Source organism: Phaenicophaeus curvirostris, chromosome 1 (assembly GCF_032191515.1).
Source record: "Phaenicophaeus curvirostris isolate KB17595 chromosome 1, BPBGC_Pcur_1.0, whole genome shotgun sequence".
Classification (NCBI taxonomy): domain Eukaryota; kingdom Metazoa; phylum Chordata; class Aves; order Cuculiformes; family Cuculidae; genus Phaenicophaeus; species Phaenicophaeus curvirostris.
In genome coordinates, this window is record NC_091392.1 from 187347890 (window position 1) to 187368652 (window position 20763).

The window sequence follows — 20763 nt, forward strand, 5'->3', positions numbered from 1 at the left end:
TAAGCTGTTATTTTAATCTGACCACACTATTACCTTCCAATAGGTAATAGTGTGCACCCTTAGCAAGTTTGCGGACGACGCTAAGCTGGGTGGAAGTGTTGATCTGCTGGAGGGTAGGGAGGCTCTGCAAAGGGATCTGAACAGGCTGGACCACTGGGCAGAGTCAAATGGCATGAGGTTTAACAAGGCCAAATGCCGGGTCCTGCACTTGGGGCACAACAACCCTATGCAGTGCTACAGACTAGGAGAAGTCTGTCTAGAAAGCTGCCTGGAGGAGAGGGACCTGGGGGTGTTGGTTGACAGCGACTGAACATGAGCCAGCAGTGTGCCCAGGTGACCAAGAAGGCCAATGGCATCTTGGCTTGGATCAGAAATGGCGTGACCAGCAGGTCCAGGGAGGTTATTCTCCCTCTGTACTTGGCACTGGTGAGACCGCTCCTCGAATCCTGTGTTCAGTTCTGGGCCCCTTACCACAAGAAGGATGTTGAGGCTCTGGAGTGAGTCCAGAGAAGAGCGACAAAGATGGTGAAAGGACTGGAGAACAGGCCTTATGAGGAACGGCTGAGAGAGCTGGGGTTGTTTAGCCTGGAGAAGAGGAGGCTGAGGGGAGACCTCATTGCTCGCTATAAATACCTGAAAGGAGGTTGTGGAGAGGAGGGTGCTGGCCTCTTCTCCCAAGTGACAGGGGACAGGACAAGAGGGAATGGCCTCAAGCTCCGCCAGGGGAGATTTAGGCTGGACATCAGGAGAAAATTTTTCACAGAAAGGGTCATTGGGCACTGGACCAGGCTGCCCAGGGAGGTGGTTGATTCACCTTCCCTGGAGGTGTTTAAGGCACAGGTGGACGAGGTGCTAAGGGGCATGGTTTAGTGTTTGATAGGAATGGTTGGACTCGATGATCCGGTGGGTCTCTTCCAACCTGGTGATTCTATGATTCTATGATCTCCAGTGAAGCTTTGGAAATTCTGGCAGGTGTCAAATATAGTTTCTAAAGCCATAAGTGGCAATAAATTGGTGATAAATGAGATTTGTAAGCTGGAATGAGCCTTCCCTATCAATGCACTGGGGCTGTCAGATGCTAGGGGACTGTCCATCAGAGTCTTCCTGTCACACCAATGGAGAGACAGAGGAGGTAAAAGCCAAACTTGTTAGAAGGTAGCATATATTGCCTTGAATTTACCTGTGCAGGTGCTGAGCTGCTTTATTAAAATGACTAGACTTGGTCTCAGCCAGCTGCGATTAAGTGCAGAGTTAGATGCAGCTCAGCATGCATGCTTCAGGCAGATAGTTCTGAAAATGCCTTCAAAGGCTTTTATGAGCAGTAGAGGACTAAAAAGAAGCCATAAAAGACTGTGAGGTGAAACTCAGCATTTTCTTGCCCGGTCAGACAAGAAGTATTACCCTTTCAACATCTGAGGGAACAGCATTTAGTAATGGTTACATAAAAGTGCATGTTGTCTGCAAGGTGTAGATAGATGCCTAACATTTTCAAATTTCTCTACAAGGTGTCCCTTTTTTGTGCTGCACTGTGACTGTAATTCATGTAAAATATGTCCTAATGAGAATCTCTTTCCCCAAGAAATGCTAAGGCTGTTTTATTCTGATATTCTGAACTGCCTTGTAGAAAGAATTACATTCTACTGCGTATATTTTTCTGTGCCCTTTGAGTGCCTCCATATTTTATGTATTTACTTTTGCTAGCGACAGCTAAAAATAAAACTAGATTTAATTTAAGGGCTGTGACAGATGAGGCCTTGTGGGTTTTGCTGGTGGCAGCTCTAAATGTTACTTCTCCTAGCTCTGCCTCTTTTCCCTCTGCCCAAGGTTACAGCCTGTCTTGGGGCTGTAACAGTCCAGAACATGGACATGGTTTGGTGTCTGAGCTTGCAGCACTGCTGGAAGCAGCAGCTTTGGGCTGGGAATCAGACTGGAGGATGGAGGTAGCCAGGGGAGAGCTACCTCTCCCTTCACTGCTGGAGCGGCAGCTTTTTTGCGGGCATATGGTACCAGTGGGTATGGCTACTGCTTTGCCTGTTCTTCCATCTTAATGATCCAATTTCGTTACTCTGGATTTCAAGGGTTTTTTAAATTTTTCACAGAAGTACTGCATGTTGTGAAACATAAGCTTTCCTCAGAAATTTGGATGTATTCTTATAGCTGTTATTTTGTAGTTTTAAGTGATGCTGACCTTGGCACTGGAAGCACGGGCAGAATTCTTGTCCTGGAGAACAAACAGTGTAAAGATCTAAGGAAGACAAGTGTAGGACCAGGAGAACAAAACCCCCAGACTGTGATGACAGCGGATGTTCACTGTCTAAGAGATGTTGTCACCTGCAGCAGGGGAGGGTTTAGACTGGATATTAAGAGAAATATCGTCACCAAAAGGATTGTCAGGCACTGGAACAGGCTTCCCAGGGAAGTGGTTGAGTCATCTTCCCTGGAGGTATTTAAAAGACATGCAGATATGGTCCTTAGGGACATGGGTTAGTGATGGCTTGGCAGTGTCAGGTTTATAATTGGACTTGATGATCTTAAGGGTCTTTTCCAACCCAAATGCTTTTATGAGTCCATAAATAGGTTTGTAGATTGAGCAGCTGAAGTGGGTTTGAAGGAATGGATGGAAGGATGAGAGAGAAAGCCTGGTAGGGTCAGATACATAGATTGCTCCAAGGTTGGCTTTGCAGTGAGCTCTGTATTTAGTTTGGAAAGGATTTTATTTCCGTAACCAGGAAAAATGAGACGTGAAAATATCATTCTGATATATTTTTATTGTTGTTGTATTGCAGGTCAATAGCTTTGACATAAGCAACGTGTCTCACAACCATGCCCGGGCTGTGCTTTCCCAGCCTTGCTCAGTGCTGCACCTCACTGTGCTGAGAGAGAGGCGGTTCGGCAGCCGCACACACAACCATGCGGACACCACCAGCTCCTCACGGGAAGACAGTTTTCAGGTGACGCTGCATAAGCGTGACTCTAGCGAGCAGCTTGGCATTAAACTTGTGCGCAGAACAGATGAGCCAGGAGTTTTTATTCTTGACCTTTTGGAAGGAGGGTTGGCCGCTCAAGACGGCAGGCTCTGCAGCAACGACCGTGTACTTGCAATCAATGGACATGACTTGAAGCATGGAACACCCGAGCTTGCTGCTCAGGTTATACAGGTAATTTTCATTCCCTTCCTGAGTCCTTAGCGCAGCTTTACTTCTTGGTCAAAGCTGGGGAAGAGCCTGTCCCAGACCAAACACCTTGTGTAATGCCTAGAAGCCTGCAGTGATACACTTTACTGTGATTTATGTCTTGGGAATAGTACTGCAAAACAGGGTCTTTGGCACCCAGCAGATGAACTTGACCTCCTCAGAAGCAAAAAGCACATCAGTCTTCCCTGTCATAGAGCCTGAAGGTTAGAAGACCGCTTGTGTGAGCAAGGAGAGTACCATGTAAACTACTGCTGAGCAGGAAAGAAGATGAGGATTATTACTATAGTTATGTGTTTGCTGTAGTTTTAATCTCTCAGTAAGGTCTGTGAAAGTGGACTTTATTTTGTATTGATTTGTATTGAAGTTCATCTGGGAATGGAATTGGGGTTAAAACAGTAAAGCAATGTGTTAGGTGGTGTAGAGGCAACAGGCAGCAGCTGGAGAGAAAGTATTCTTCCATGTGTCCCGTGCAGTAAAACTCATTTTCTGAGTGTTTATGCCAGATGACTGACTCTGTTCTGGCCATAAATATTACCCAAAGCTTGATGCAATCTGACATATGACCTTTCCTGTTCCCACAGGACCTCCAGGCCTTTCTCCCAGTTTGTAAGGAAACAGCTGCAGCACGTTGCTTGTTTCCTGCGGACTGGATGTTAGTGAAAATTGCTGTGTTATTAGGAAAGTTGGAATAGAACAGTAGTAGGTTCTTGCAGTCTAATCCAGTCGTCTCTGCTTAACCTAACACTGCACAGAGAGCTGTGATACAAATGAGTAGTAAACGTTTGTTTCAGGTATCATTTTAAGAGCTTCCATGCCAGTTAAAGGAAAATAACAATGATGCTGGGAATTATAATTTCAGTTTCTCAAGTTTTGGATACAGTGAAGTCAGAATTTACACACAGTAATTTTTACCTAATGAGCTGTATTTTTGCAGCAATGGAAAGAGTTGATGTTTCATTTAACATCTGGTATCAGAGTCTCCTAATATTCCCCAAACTCCAGAGTCTGATGGTCTGCCCATATGTACCATCTTTCCAGGTAGTCTCTTGGGAAATACCAGAGGTGTTCAGAGCTTTTGACAAAAATTTGCAGAACCTGGAGCCATCACATGGGCACTTCTTTCTTTTATTGCTGTGTGTTGTAGAGGTTTGAAGAGTCTGCAAATGGAATTGGGTGATTTTTTTTTGTTTGAAGCTGACTGTCACGAAGTAAGAAACATCCTTTTTGCAAAGGATTTCCAGCAGATACAGATGTAACACCAGGAGAGAATCAGGAGTATTAATAACCCCTCTGTTCTGGAGGGAACTGCAGCAAGAAACAAGTGAGGGACTGTGCAGTCCAAGCAGTTTGTGGCACCCCCAGGATCTGGAAAACAAGTTCTGCTGTCATCTTGTTTCATATTTCATTTCATGTTTTACTCCTTCTCTGCTAATAATCAATATTCCATCAACTTCATTTCTTTGCTTTATATTTTTGATAGGCTAGTGGGGAGAGAGTGAATCTGATCATCTCTAGACCCCTGAAATCACAGACGGTCAGTATTATCCGAGACACCGGGACTCACAACAGCAACACACACCAACACCAGTCCCAGCAGCTGTTTCACAGCAGGCCAAACTCACATAAGGTTGGTGTTTCTCTTTCTAAGAGGTATAAAGACAGTTTTAGTCTTGTGCGAGTCTTAAGTACACAGCATGGCAAGATTGGAAGAAGGGGGTTTATATTTTTCTTTACCTACTATTTTTTTTTAATTGCCTTCCAAGTACATAAGTCCTGCATCATGTCTGGAGTGGGAACAAAAGATATACAACAGCTTTTCAGTAATTTTTTGGATTTGCTGACTGCAGTGAAAGAAGCAATCTATCTGAGCTCATACAGCTGTATTTGTTAGACCTTGTCCAAGACAGTGACTCGTGCTACTCGTGCATGGGAGAAGAGCTGTCATTCAAGAGAGTGATTGTTTTGTTACCACTGTGCTGGCTGCAACTGGCAAGGTCAGGAGATGTGATGCACACCATCCAGCATATGAAGAGCATGTGTCTTCTTCATGAGCCAACAGTGCTGGCTGCGAGACTGCTGAGTTCTGCAGAGTCAAACACAGATAGAAAGGCAGAATGAAGAGTCTTTCATTAAGTTACTGTGAGGTTACCTGGAAGACCTGCAGAAATGTAGCCTGTGCTTGAGATGTTCTTGTAGTCAGAAAAATTGTCGAGAAGTTGATTTTGTGAAATAAGTGTCAACCTAGCCACCTTTCCTCCTGTGCACTCTGTTGGCACCACGGTTTAACACTATACTTCTGTTGGGACTATTTATATGTGTTGATAGTATTGTCTTTTAAGTGTGACTAATTTCAGAAAAGAACCTGTGAGGCTCTAGGAAGCTTGTTTTCCTCCTAAGGGTCAAAAGTGAGGCTCCTCGATACAGTTAGTGGCTACTAGTACTGGCCACAAAGCTAGACATGATGATTAAAGCTCATCTGTATCAGAGCCTGAGGTCTGTTTAGCTGTATAGTCGTCTATATCTCCCAGCATGGGTTGTGTTCCTATTGCAGTTCCAAAGCTGATCTGTTGGCTGAGCTGATTTCACTCATGTATCAATACCACCTGTGGGCTCTTTCAAAGTGGGAAATCCCATGTAACCACAAGTGGACATTTCCAGTGTTTCATGCCATTTATCTTTGTCTCTATCTCATTAACCTACAGTTGGTTTAAAAATCTTGTGGGTTAAAAATGTTTATATGGCATGGCACCAGCCAGTTAGTTACAAAGCCTGAAGTCTATAAAAGGAGTTGTCTTTATAAGCTATGATGTGTGTGTATATATATATGTATATATACACGCATATGTATATGCATATCTATATATATACATATGTGATTAGCATGTATAGGCGAGGATTAAAGTGAGTCAGAAGGAGCATGTGGCATCGGAATGTGAAGAAAGCACTGTTACCATTTTCCTGGAGAAGGCGGGGGAATAAACAAATATTTCTAGTTGGAGGAATCTTCCAGGTTATTACTTCTGTTGTTTTGGATTTCTTGCAAATATTCTGCTGATATAAGGTGCCGCTATAGGTATACGTACAATAGTTTGAATGTATCACTAAATATCCTGTAGAGGAAGAACTTCAGCAAATAAAATGTACTTTGATTCAGGTTTAGACCCTTTTGATGTGGCAAAACTAGATAGGGGATAAACTTTATAATTCAGGTGTTAGAAATGAAATACAGGTTCTCTTCTTGCTCAAGTCTGGATCTTTGTTGTAATCATTAGGGAGTCTGCACAAGGCACCCATTACCAGCCTACAGCATTGATTGGCCTTAGTTACTTTGTGCTCTGGGAGATTCTACATACCAGCTCAGAAAGAAAACATGATGTGTAAGGGCTTTAAATGGTCTCTTTTTATTAGCATGAAAACACATGTGTTTTCATTTCTTAGGAGCTCCTTTGTAGTTCTGGGTCATAGTCTACTGACTGAAGTGGTAATGCTGATATTCACGAACATTTGTTTCTGGTTTGTGTCCACTCTTTTGACCATGTGGTTTTGTACTGCAGTCATAAGATTTAGCCTATTCCAGCGCACAATGCTAAGAAAAACTGGAGTGAGATTTTCAAGACAGGCCTTTATAAACTTTCTGTCTATATTTAATTGTCTACGAGTGGCTTTTTGTTTGTTTGTTTGTTTGTTTTTTCTGACCTGGGGGAAATCCAGCCAAAGCTGATTTGCACTACTTAGTCCTTTTAAACCATTCTGTTCAAATGCCAAAGTAGAGCTTTTGGGTGTCTTTAGTTGTGTTTTGTTCTAGGGTTTGGTTTTTTTCTGTTTTACCAATGTTATTTATCCTTGTCAAACAGGATCTCTCCCAGTGTGTTACATGCCAAGAAAAACACATTACTGTGAAAAAAGAGCCGCATGAATCTCTAGGAATGACAGTGGCAGGAGGCAGAGGCAGCAAAAGTGGCGAACTGCCCATCTTTGTGACAAGTGTACAGCCTCATGGGTGTTTGGCGAGAGACGGCAGGATTAAACGAGGTGGGGCTTGGCTTTCCTGGTGGCATGGGTGACCTCTGATTGCTGTTTGATAAATACATTCTCTGGAGCCAGGTAGTGTCAAAAAGCTTTTTCACAGATGTAGGGAAGCACTTACGGATGCTTTTCTTCATGTTTCAATAAGGGAAATACAGTATTTAGTATTGCACTTCCACCTTTTCTAGGAAAGGGATTAGAGAACAATAGCAGGGGAAGCAGATAAGACCAGGAAATGTCTGGTTAAATTCTTTAAAGCTGACAGTAATCCCCTGAGCTGAGTGCCTGGTGCAATGCTTTGTACTGTAGTGCACACATCCTGGTTTTGTATTTAATGTGATGGGCTGGGCCCCGTCTCTGTCCAAGGAATCTCCACTCCTCAATGTAGTATCTAAACAGCAGAGATGCTCTGACAACAAGCCACAGGTCACCTGTGCTAAATTTACTCCAAAGCTACATCAGTCTTGACCCTGATTCCTGAATGCTTTCTTATCCTCTACAGCACCCGTCCGCGTTCCTCAGCTTTGCAGAAGGGAGCTGGGATTTGGAGGTTAGACTCGGTGTAGGTGAAGGCAGTGCCACCTGATCAATAGCAAAACATTTGATGATTAAAACGTACTGTGATGTATGTGAAACAAAGATTCCCTATGAGATCTCTGTGATTCAGAGTTCACTGAATTATGGATCATTTTAGGAAAGAAATTTAGGAAAAGAGGCTTCACAGACTGCAAATTTTAAAACAGTGTGGGAGCATCTTTATACGCTTCTGAGAGAGGGAGATTTACACCCACATACCAAGGGGTATGCTTTCTTCTTCTGTACTACTATGAAAAACACACTTGATGGAAGAATCACAATTGCTCTTTCATTGTGTAACACTGAAGTAGCCAGAGCAGCAATAAAAGTGATTTCAAGTTAAGCTGCACCTCAACTGTAACTTGGAGCAAAAAGCTTTAAAAAAATGAGTCTTGTTCTGAATGGGACCAAGATGTTTGCACTTCTGCTTTGTTTTTTTCTGGCTTTGGTCGGTAAGTGAGACATTGTATGAAAGAGGAGACTGTCACTGCTTGAACAGTAAATAACATTCTTGTTTTCATCCTGAGGCTTTTGAAAAATATTCTGAAATAAATAAAAATTTTGGCAAATTTTTTGGTAGCTTCAAATTTTTCCAGATTATCTTTGTAGAGATGCTCTTTCTTTCTTCTAGTGGACTGTTTTTTGTAGAATAGAAAAAGCAGAAAACCTAGAACACCCACTGCAGCCTTCACTTATCTACAAGACTCAGTGCCTTTGTGATGCCTGTGTTGTTTCTTCCATTGTTCTTCCTTCCCTTTTTAAGTTATGATGAACTAAGATCCACCACTGGAAATTATTATCCATTGGCATCTGCAGTAGCAGCAGCAGCTGAGGTGGTGAGGTACTTAGATAATTTCTGTCTCAAATATTCAAGGTGATATACCATGGTAGCTGCAGCATTTGATATGTTATGTGGAAATAAATGATACTGATCCAGCTTAATAGTTCAATACATTAATGTTTCAGACTGGAAGTATAAGGCTTCAGAGCCATTCACGTTCCCAAGCTGTTAGTTCTTATTGTCACAGCTCTAAAAAATAAAGTATTAAGTAAAACCCTGCTGAGAGAGGTGCTGTCAGTAGGACTGTGTTCTCACTTGCACCCTTCGACAGGTGATGTGCTGCTGAATATCAACGGCATCGATTTGACTAACCTAAGTCACAGCGAGGCGGTGGCCATGCTGAAAGCTAGTGCCGCCTCTTCGGTAGTTGCCCTGAAAGCCCTGGAAGTCCAGATTGTAGAAGAACAGCCCCAGGCGAATGAAGAACAATTGAGTACCATCAGTGAAAATGAATATGATGCGAGCTGGTCACCATCATGGGTCATGTGGCTGGGACTTCCAAGGTATGGAATTAATTGGTAAGATAATTAGTTACCTGTTAAGCTAAGACTGAGAGAGATACAAAAGCAGCACATCTGCATGTATTTCTGCCTGATCTCAACTATATTCAGTTGGCAGTGTGCTCAGGAAGAGATCTGTGACCAGAAGCAATGTTTCCTTAGGAAACTGGAAGATTAGATAGAGTTGGTTTGTCTCTTCACAAACCATGGTAACTACCCACAGGGATTCTTCTAACTAAACACAAGTTGTCTTTTCTGTCTTAACTTCCAGTAGAATATCTAAAACCAGAGACTTTATTAATAAAAACACCAAGTATTTACCCACTTGTCTTTTTGTGAATCTGCTACCTAGATTTACAAGGCCGAATCAGATTTGCTGTTCTCACAAACTGTTGACACAGGTCTCTTGCACATGTACAAGCCTGTGTTTACAAATCCTCGAGTGTTTCTTTTAAGAGCCCACTACCATCTCTGTGAAACAAAAGAACTCTCCAAGATTTGCAGCGAGCTCAATCCTCTTGACTAACCATGTGACATTTTTACTCTTCTGTTTTTCACTCTCTTGTGGCTATAGAGGCAAGCTCATTTTTGCATTGCTTGCTATCAGCAAAGAGTGTTATTAACTGCAGGCAGGGCATGCAGGTTAATTCTTCTTCCTCTGACAGAGTTACTGGGCTCAGGTCTGTAGTTTAAGCCTAAAATCACAAGAATCAGGCATATTGGTAGCAGAATTGCGGTTGAAGATAACAGAACCGCATGTTGACATTCCAAAGATTTCAGCCTTTTTCATTTAATTTTCTGAGTTTTACTATCAACTAATAACTTTATCATTCAAGCACTAATGAGTTACCTAATCTTTATAAAAATCTCTCACTTTTGGTAAATATACTTCCGTTCTGTGCTCCAGCAGTGGTTTATTGCTTATTTACTACAGATGCCCATGTGTGGCTCCTAAAGTTACACTCTGTGTTGTGCTGCTCTTATTTCAAGTGTTGTACATCAGTAAAGAACCGCGCATCTTTTTTTACCCAAAAGTTAATTTCTGTGTTGTGTGTTTGGTTTTTCTTTTTTAAATTACAGTGATTGACAACTTCATTGGTAAAAAATAATTTTCACTGGGGGAGATAACATACCAGTACAGTTAGTAAAGCGTGATCTGGGTTGTTTACATTTGTGTAATAATATGGTTCATCATTTCTATTTTCATTACTGATGATGCATCAGTTCAGAGGTAGAGAAGATGACATATGGATTTTTAGCTCCTTACTTAAAGTAGAAAAAACTAAACTGGATGGGGGTGGAAGAAAAATGCACTGCACGTTTGACTTGCAAACTAAACACATTGGGTATCCATTTTCCACCCACATTCTTGCCACCTGTGAAATCCATAAAATGCCATTCTACTTCTGTCTGTTTACAGAATTTACTGTGTTTAAGTAGTTATTTTAGCACTGCCTTATTGCTTTTAAAACACTTTTCTGTCTCAAGATTGTGAGGTTTTTTGGTAGTCAGTTTGCATACTGCAAAATTACTCTGGGAACAGAACTCTAATCACCATCCCTCCCCTTCTCTTCCATGCTTAGCACGGTGGTAATGAGGAGACAGCAGGTGTTGTGCCTACTATAAAAGTATCTATATGTGGTACACACAGCTTTTTCTCTTGCTATCCTGTGCTTCCATTCCACAGCTGCCTACATAGCTGCCATGACGTAGTGCTGCGGCGGAGCAATTTAGGGAGCTGGGGTTTCAGCATTGTTGGTGGCTACGAGGAGAACCACACGAATCAACCTTTCTTCATTAAAACGATTGTTCTTGGAACTCCTGCCTACTTTGATGGAAGATTGAAGTAAGCTAAAATAACAGAAATAATAATAAAAATAAACACTTTATTGTAGTTATGTGCTGCTGCAACTAGTTGCTTAATGAAATATGCTGTAGCATCTTGTGCAGAACTGGCCAGTTCAGAACATTTTTGTATTCCTGGAGAACACATGAAAAATTAGAACTTACTTCTGTAAAGTGGGGGAAACTGCTTTATCCTCTCATATAGCCTTCTGAAGCCATTGCTGTAAGCTAGTACTGAAGATCGGTGCTGCTGCTTTAATGCAAAGGCAAGAAAGTAGATGAAAAAGATCTCTGAAAAGATCATTAAGGAACTAAGTCCCCATGCTAGTGCCCTGACAGTCATTAGTTAGCAGGAAAGACATGATAAATGATGCAAGTTCAGTGGAGGCTCCTGAGATGGTGGAAGCTGGAGCCCGGAAGGAGAGGGCTTCAGCAGGAGCTAATAGCCCCTTCCAATATCTACAAGGAGATTATCCAAGAGACAGAGCCTGGGCTTTTCATAGCAGTGCAGGTGGAGAGAATAAGAGATGATGAGCACAAGTTGAACGAAAGAAGTTGAGACTGGTCGTAAGGAAAAACTATTTCCATGTGAGGATGGTCAGGCAGTGGCACAAGTTGCATGGTCTCTGCCCTTGGAGGTTTCTGAGACCCAACTGGATAAAGGCCTGAGAGAACTGGTCAGCTCTCACAGCTGACCTTGCTTTGAGCAGAAGGTGGGACTAGAGACCTCCTGAGGTCCCTTCTGACCTTAAAGATTATATGATTTTACTTACATGTGCAACCCTGAGGTCTAGCATCACAATTGCATCTTAGCCTCGTGTAGGGTTAGTTCAGAACTAGGACTCAAAATTATTATTAAAGATTCTCTTGTTCATAAATGATTTTGGTGAAGGTGGCAGTAAAGAATATGCAACTTGAAGTTTTATGGCATTATTTTTACATATAGATTAACTTACAAAGTAACTTAAGCAAAAAATGTACTTATGCCTAGAGGCTTGACAGTAATTGATTTTTCAGTTCAATGACTAAATAAATAAATGAAAAAGTAGCTTGGCTGAACGCAAAATTACTTTTTTTTTGGCCCAACTGTGAAGCAGTTTGGATTAAATGAAAGATTTCTGTTCAACCCAAAGTAAATAATTTCAGATTGGAGCTTTAATAACTAGAAGTCAAATGGAAATTCAAGCATCATTCCTAAGAAGAGGGGAAGAGTGGTTGTGGTTACACTTACCCCCTTGTAAGAAGAAATGGAAAAGATGCTCTTGTGTAACATTGTTCGGTAGACTGTAACATTGTGGTTTGGCTGATGGGGTAACTTGGTTCAGGCAGAGAAGGACTTTCGAATGCGCGTTTGAGTGGTGTTGATCATACTGCCTTTTCTCCCTCTGCTCTGCCCTAGTGGAGACACCAGGATAGCTCAGGAGAGCATCTTTTTGCCATCCACTTTGGTGCCTTCAATAATTGGAGAATCGGTTTCAGGAAAAGTCCTGTTTCACCTCCAGAGTTGTGTTCAGCTGCTCTGAGGAATGCAAAACCCTCACTCAAATCACAAGGAAGAGATGCTTGTAAATGGTGCATGCTCAAAATGTGGGAAGAATTTAGGTGCTTTTTTGAAGTTTCTCTTGAACTTGTAAAAGATGGAACTTAACCCTTTGAGATCAGTTTCCTCAAAGCTGGCAAATGGCACCCTCCCATATTTCTATTGCCTGCTTCAAATGCAGAGGTGCCACAATTTCTCTGCTGAACCATCTGCTGAGGGTTACATCTGATGAAATTGGTTCTTGGTTGTAACCAGAAGTATCTTTACTTACACCTCCTATGGTGAAGTCATGTTTGGTGTAACTGTGTTGTAATCTGCACAAACAGAAATGCTTCTATCATGCACATGCTGTCTCATTATCTTCTCTTGGCTCCATTAAATCTTGCCAACTCTCTGCTCACATTTCCCTACAGGTCAGCTCTTAACACAGAATATTTTTGTATAAGAATTTAAAGCCAGTCATTTGAGAATTGCTCAGATAATTTTCAGTAGTAAAACAGACTTAAAATTAAACCCTTTGGGTTTTTTTTAGCTACACTTTCAACCTGATGGAAACCTATCACCCTAAAGGTGAAATGCTTTTTGTTGGTGTGTACTAGTGCAGGGCAGTAGTCATTATTTGCTTTTTTTTCTTCTTGTGTTTTTAGGTGTGGCGACATGATTGTTGCTGTAAATGGACTGTCCACGGTTGGAATGAGCCATTCTGCACTTGTTCCCATGTTGAAGGAGCAGAGGAACAAAGTGACTTTAACAGTGATTTGCTGGCCTGGAAGCCTCATATAGATCAGTGAATCACTTTGGTTCAAGCAGCTTCTGTTTCTAGGTAGCTGGCACAAAAATCTCCTCTGTCTTTTTTTCACCTATTGGTACAGCTGGTTATAAGCAGGGCCAAAACTGCTGTATTTTCTTTGTTTTATCGGCCTCTCAGTCCCACTCTTATGTATCTTTCCATCCTGAAATACCCATTTCTGTTTGCTTTATCTATTGCTGATGCAAATGCAAATAGACTTGAGCTCAGAGAGAAACTCCCACTCCCATATGGCTGTCATTGAGCTTTCCCCACCAGGCTTGTTGAGTCAGCAGAAGAACTTACTGGTTCTTTGGGGTTTTCTGCACAGTCCTTGAGTTATATGTGGTATATAAACGTAATAGCCATGTGCCCGTTCTTCCCTGCCAAGAGAATATGTGTCAGTACCACAATGATGCATCTATCTGCTGCTGTGAATCAAAATCCAAAGGTACATCTGTTTCTTTCGTAAGCCGCTCCATGTTTAATTCAGTATTTCAAACTGATTCGAGAAATTCATGCTACTCCTTGAAATTACTTGGTCCCCCAAATTTTTCTTGCAAGGCATCACTGTTCACAGAAAAGTAGGACAAAAGCCTGATATTACTGGAATTTTTATAAAGTGCAATAATTGGACTCTTTGTTAGGAAACTTTAATATATTACAGAGTTTGTATCCTATAATGACAAGCAATATGGAAGTAATTACTGTTGCAATGCTGGCAAGAATACATGTGCCCAAGGTCGCCTTTGAGTGAATGGCTTGCAGTATTAGACTTTACTTTAGGAATGAATATTTTGCTATGTCGGAGAATTTTGATGAGCATTTTTATGAAGATCATTTTTACTGTTTCTATTGTACTAGTCAGCTCTCTTTATTCATGTGTGGAAACAATACTTTGACTTGTACTTTCTAAATGAGAGAATTATTTCCAGGGAAAAAAAGCAAGCTATTGAGAAACCATACCTTATGGTTTACAGGTGGGCAGGCTAGAAGGAAGGCTCTTTGAATTCAAGTCCAACTGCAAAGTAAACTGCAAAGTTCACTCTTATTCTGTCACCTCCCGATAAACCTGCAAATGCCTTGATATCAAATGCTGAAACGATCTCTTTTGCATTTCAGGATTTTTTTTTTTCCTTTAGAGAACACCTGCTGTTAAGTTGTCAGTAAGAGTAATACTATTTATCTTGGATTGTATTTTGTATTTTTAAAAACCAACCTGTAACTTCTAGACTTTGCCTTTCCATGGTATTTGCGAGCTAAGCATCCATTTGTTTAAGAAAAGAGGTGGAGCACAGAAAGAAATGTGCTGACCTGGAGCAAACCCTGTGAGTTGTCCATGTTCTGCATATTTGAAAAAGAGCTGAATTTATAAATGAGGTTCCCCACCTGAACTGAATTTATGAATGACCTCTGTATTGTATTATTAATTACCAGAGAATGTATTTGAGAATCACATCATATTTCAATTGTGAAGCATGAACTTTATTTTCAAACTTAGCCAGTATAATATCAGGGCATATTATCGCATGTCATTAGTTCCAGTAGCTTTGTTTTCAAAAGAAATAAAGTTACTCTTTTGCAAAAAAAAAAAAAAGTAAAAATCTCATATGAATCAAGTGGTTTTATTCCTCTCTGTAATGTATGCTATCCATTTAATTTCATTTAATACAAAAGAATGTCCTCTGCAGTATATTACTGTACTGAGAATCTTTGTTTCTGAAGCAAATACCAAACTACTTTGATACTCTAACTGATATGAGAACAGGTTTCCTCCCGTCCCTAGATGCTGTTTAACTGTATACTTTGCTTTTGATGCAGATTTTTTTGTAAAGTACATATTAGTGTAGACTTTAGGGAAGATTTTGACATATGTATTAGATTTAACTTTTTTTATTTTAAAAGTTACACTTTTCATTCAAAACTCTGCAAAAACCAGATTTTTAGATATTTTTTTTCTTTTATCTGTGTATGTAACAATAGCATGGGTTATCTTAAACTGTGCGGTTTTGTTTCTGTGTGCTGTAGCTTTTTATCAGAATGTCTAGCGATACAACCTTTCTGGATTAATTCCCTTCCTGAATAATTTCTCCCCTTTCTCTTGTAGCTGCATAGTTGGGTTTGGTATTCTGTGCCTTCAGTTTTAAATTGTTTCAAGATTTATTTTTTTCCAGATATTGCTATCTAATTGTATGGTATTAATGAAGGATGAATGAAAATAAAAGTTCATTCTACTCATTGTCATAACTCAAAGTATGGTCTCACTCTTTGCAAATGATATGGGTAGCTCAATGCAGACTCAGTTTAAAGATTTTTTTTTTTTTCTGTGATTTATCATAAATTGCAGTCAGTTAATGTTCCAAAAGAGTCTGAGGGTATGCTCGTCCAGCCAGGGCAACATACCAGCTGTTTAACCAGTAATTCCAGCTCTGAGAAGTGTTTCTAAAGAGGTGGTAATATCTATGCCTTACGGTACTTGGCTGCAAGCAGAATTTCCTCTTTCCCCCTCAACACCAGCTGGTACCGATCAGCTGGAGGATGTTTTTACAGCATAGATTTGATGCAGGGAGACAGTTTTGCTGGAAACATCAGTTTTACAGTGGAAACTTGAGCCTCCTGGTAATGAATTTCCATCTTCATTTCCTGCGGTCTCCTTAGATGTCTGCGAAGCTGGAATGGGACTAAAAGCAATTTATTAACGATTTGCAGTAAAGTTGCCCAGAACCTGGATTCTTATTCCTTGCAGTGGTTAGTGGGTTATGGATAGATGGGTTCCTTTAAAACAAAACCGTGTCTATGTACAGAAACACAGAATAAACCAGCCACGTCTGTCAGTAGGTTATTAGCTCCTTTACTTCTTGTAAGGCAAGAGCTAGACCATTGGAAGTTTGATTTACAGACAGATTAATCAATTTATTGTTACATCTGAAGGTGTACAGAGCTGTTGTGTGAGGTGGTGGACCTGGTCATCTGTGTGCTGGAGCTTCGTGGGAGGAGCACCTTCCCCAAGCAACCCCGTGGATTTCCAGCAAAGAATGTAAAATAGTTTACTCTACTTCACAACATGCTAATGGATTGAAGTCTGGAGATACTTCATTTGCAGTCAATGTGCAAAAGAATTAAGAATTCTTCTATCTGCAATTCCCTAGTAGATTTGGGGCAGGTATAATGAAAATCTAAGCCTGGTTCTCAGGTATAATGTGACACATAATATTGGGAGCTCCTTTTAGTTAAAAAACTTGGCCATTTATTCCTGATGTAATTTTAATAGATGATGAAGATTTGTTAACAAACTAACGTATGAGATCCTGATGAGCTAAAAGAACAAATTTGCCAGGCAGGGAAGCAGCAGTGACAAACACAGAGTTAGGACCACACATATCTGATGCTACATGGCCCAAGACGATGTTGTAACACTAAGGAAGGTCAGTGAAAATCCTCATTCCAGTTGTCTCAGGCAACTTCTAGACAAGCTTGCCTAAAAAGTGGATGTCCCCCGACACATAGAAAAAGGAGAGACAGAAAATTATTTGCAGTGACCTCATCACACCTGACATCTATCCAGATGGCGAAGAACAGTTCTTAGGTTATTTGTTGTCCAGAGGATGGAGAAGGCTTTAAACTTTATACTTCTGGGGCAATTAAAATAATGTTATATAGGTAAGAAAGACCAATTCTAGCTGAATGTTGATGATGTCCTTGTTTGTTGCTACATCACATAGTCAGGCCCCCTGAATATTAGGAGTGCAATGCGTTTGCCATGTCCATGTCAATGATGCTTTGCAGTGGATATGATGGGGATGAGCTCCCTTCTGTAGAGTGACACAGAAAACTTTAGACAACTCGGAAATCAAAGAGGCCCCAGAGTCCAGTCAAGGGTGCAAGGCCTGCTCAGCATCAGCCATGGCATTCAGTGCAGCTGAAGCTGTTTTAGAAGAAGAAGGAATGTGTTTAGATTTGGGGGTTGTTTTTGTTGTTTAACTATGCTGGTAAAGGCTGGCTGGACAAAACTGTGGGTTGCAAGCACAGCCAAACAGAAACAGCACGCTCCTCAGTGGGAATAGCCAAGTTTGTTTTGCCAAAGGAGGAATAAGAGCCAACTACTCCCATCACAGAGCAAGAGATGGAAAAGCAGAGCCTCTTCTGCAACTCTTAAGAGCAAATATCACATCCAGGAGGGGCTGCCCCTCTTCACCCTCTTTTCTACGTAGTAGTAGCTACCTCAACCCACCTCCTGGAGCTTTCCTACCCTGCCTTAGCCTCAACAACCAGCTATGGAGACCATGGCTCAAGTTTGGAGAGAAGAGGTAGTGACATCGAGGCCACTCTGCATCCCACAACAGCCTGTTGTGATGGTGAATACCAGCTTTGGCTACACTGGTGTCAGTGATTGTGGTCTTGGCCATCTTGCAGGGGCATCTTGCAAACAACCGTCCCCAAGCTTTTAAGATGCAGTTGCAAAGGCTCATGTAAACACATCGGCAGCACTCTCTAACTCTGAGCTCAGATTTAGGCTTGCCTAACACTACAGATCCATAGCACACAGGAAAACCTCTGCTGCATAGGGAATTCCTCCAGCTGCTCTGCTTTACCCGCAAAACAGTGTATGGTGGTGTGAAACCACCACCATTTCAGCAGCTATGTTTGGTCTTATGCAGCTCTTCTGCCTTGCCAGTGTCAGCGTCCTCATTAGAGGAACAGTTGGAGGGGAGGAGGTAAGTTTTACTAAAACAGAGCTCCTTCTTCATGCTTTTACCCATTCATGGACTAATTGCATTCTCTGCAGCACATTTTCTGTACTGTGCCTTCAGATTTGTGATAAATTATAGTGTATGAGCACTAAATGGCAATGGAAATTAGGAGTGCATATGTCCTGTTGCATTAACTGTTTACCACTAGACTGGACAACATACATCACATAAGGGAGACGGTATCATAAGCAGTGAGAGAATTTAATTACAGTGATGAATTTAATGCTATGATGGGATTTAGATGTAGCCATGACATTAGCGACTTGTTGTGGCTTCATTGCTTAGCAACCCCAGCACCAGGCAGTAAGATCCAAAATGTCTTTTTTTCTGCCTCCAAAGCAGGCAGTTATTGAACCTTAACCAGCCTCAGGCGGAGCCTGGACATCAGACTGGTTCCACAAACCCTTTCTCAGTGAGCAGCTCCGTAAAAGCCAAATGAGCCGGGTTTGCAATTTGGACCCAGCTTTGTATGGTAATGAACGAAGCGTGCAATTAAGGAAGGTATTCCTTCTGAACTCGGACAAATCAAAGTGCTGGTGGCTTTGCTCCCAGGTTTTGCTATAAAGCAATTGCGAAAAGCTACTGAAGAGAAGCATTTTAATCAGATTAGAATAGATAAAGAGTATAACCCCTTGGTTATACAATTGAGCTTTCTAATCATATTAGACTTTAATACCAGCATCAGTGCCATATTAGAACAACAATTGCAAAAAGCTGTGAGCATAAAATATTACAAATCCTTAAACATATTACAAAATGTCATCCATTAAAGTTAAAAAATGTTATCGTGTTTGAGGAAACATGCCAGCTAAAGAAGAACAAAACTCAAAGAACAGCAGAGGCAAGGCCTGACCTATCTGTTTCTTACTTTTTAAATTAATTAAATTGCTTCCTAAACAGCTACTTCTGCCATCGCTATGACCTACATTAGTCCTCATCCACAGAGGTGCTCAGTACACTTAGCTCTTTTTGCAGTCAGTCTAAGGGTCCCTCGTTGCAGGATGCAGCAAAAGGTGGCTCCTCTTTACTAGTGAAGCAGCCCTAGAAGAAACAGCTTCAGCTCTGTCACACCTCAGCCATTGCAACCACTGCTCAACATCCATCAGTGCCCAAAGCAGGAGTGACTGGAGCCAAGAGCTGAAAGAAAGGGGCTGTTAATGCATGTCAAACGCCTGACAAGTGGGTCTGTCTTTTGGCATCTGTGTGTTTCCACTGATTTGAATTTCCTCCATGATTCAGGTTTGTGAGTACAAAGGACCCAGCTTGGAAACGGTGGCCTTGCACTGAAGTTCTGCCTCTGGCTGTGAGTCCTGCTGGTACCTCTCCAGGCTGCAGCAGCCTTGAATCATTGCAGGTGCTCCCAGCTGTGTCTGCTTGAGCAAAACAGCCAAGCAATAATTCAAACCCAAAAGTTTTTTTTCTTCTTCCCTACAACTGGAGTTTCTCCTTCCTACAGACAGGCCGGAGGAGCTATGTGATTTCTTTTGATTTAATAGAGTCATGGTAGTAAAGACCTTGAAGTCAAACCGTGTGGTCCCTTCTGGCTGTGATGTGAGTGCAGCTGGCAGCTTGGTACATGTCCGTGAGGGCAGATGGGAGTCATCGTGCTGCTGTAGCCCTCATCCATGGGCCTCAGGTCAGCAATCCAGCTATAATGGATTCTCTGTGCCCTTGTGATGCAATTTTATTCTGCTGAATATTCTGTGCCTCACAGAGTCTTTTTCATCCTTAAAATAAATAGCATTTACCCCCAGATTTTTCTTCCCTAGCTTTTTTTTTTTTTACAGACCTTTCTGTGTGTTCCCTCACCCTTGTCCCACTGCCATGATGCTCAGCTGCTTCAACAATGATCCTTTAAGTGCTGCTTTTTCCAAGGCATCTTCCAGCCCACTGATGCTTCCTCTAGGATCACAGTCTCTCTGCGTCATGCTCAGGTAGCACGCAGGCTGTGGTGCAGGGAGCCGTTAGGTGTATTTTGGTTTTCCATCACTGCTGGCTCTGTCGGCACTGGGGGTGCTGCTGGCTGCACCCCACCATGGCAGAAGCATCACAGCCGGGTCCTGGTGAGGGTCCCCCACCTCCAGCACCCACCCTGGCACCTCAGACACCAGCAGAGCCATGCGGCCCCAGGGCAGTGGAAGGGGACTGCTCTTTAACAGCCTGGGAAGTTGAGCTTTTTGTGTTTCTTTGTGATTGACATCCTGGTAATTATGCACCTTATGGAGATATGCAATGTAATCATACCCTTCTAAAAATGCCTTGGATTAAAAGCTTTTCCTGGGTCTTTAGGTGATGGGCCTGCAATTACAGAAAATGAACTGCATTTTAGCTTTCCATTGAAATTAATAACAGTGGTTCTCCAGTTGACTCCATGAGTAGTTAATGGAACAAACTGGATGCTTCACTACAATATAGGTTTTAAAGCTATTTGAGAGAGATTCTGTGTTTCAAATAAGAAAATAATTCACACAATGCAAAACTATTTTGTTCGCCTCTTTGTGAAATAATGATTCTGTGTAGCTTTGAGATGTAAATGTTTATCAGTAATGATTTCAACGTTCTCCTCCATCCCTGCTGTACTTGGGGGGAATGACCTGCAGAGAACTTTGGAAAAAGAAAAACAAGCCAAAGAATTAATGATGCAGATATGAGTTCCAGTCTGACCCAAGCTCCATAAAGGAGTTTCACCATAAACTTTGAAAA

The 20763-nt window shown here is 41.6% G+C and overlaps 2 protein-coding genes across 3 annotated transcripts in view; both read left to right on the forward strand.

The window, feature by feature from the left end:
• The window catches only part of LNX2 (ligand of numb-protein X 2), a 36416-nt gene extending 21172 nt beyond the window's left edge, over positions 1-15244 (forward strand). For both annotated transcript variants that reach the window (XM_069882722.1, XM_069882730.1), the window contains exons 5-10: positions 2787-3158; positions 4675-4821; positions 7049-7226; positions 8909-9140; positions 10825-10983; positions 13170-15244. In XM_069882722.1, coding sequence (XP_069738823.1) covers positions 2787-3158; positions 4675-4821; positions 7049-7226; positions 8909-9140; positions 10825-10983; positions 13170-13305 — 1224 coding nt within the window. In that variant the 3' untranslated portion in view covers positions 13306-15244. The remainder of the gene's footprint in view (positions 1-2786; positions 3159-4674; positions 4822-7048; positions 7227-8908; positions 9141-10824; positions 10984-13169) is intronic.
• MTIF3 (mitochondrial translational initiation factor 3) overlaps positions 1-20763 on the forward strand; it is a 280029-nt gene that overhangs the window by 217996 nt on the left and 41270 nt on the right. The gene's annotated exons all lie outside the window — the stretch shown is intronic.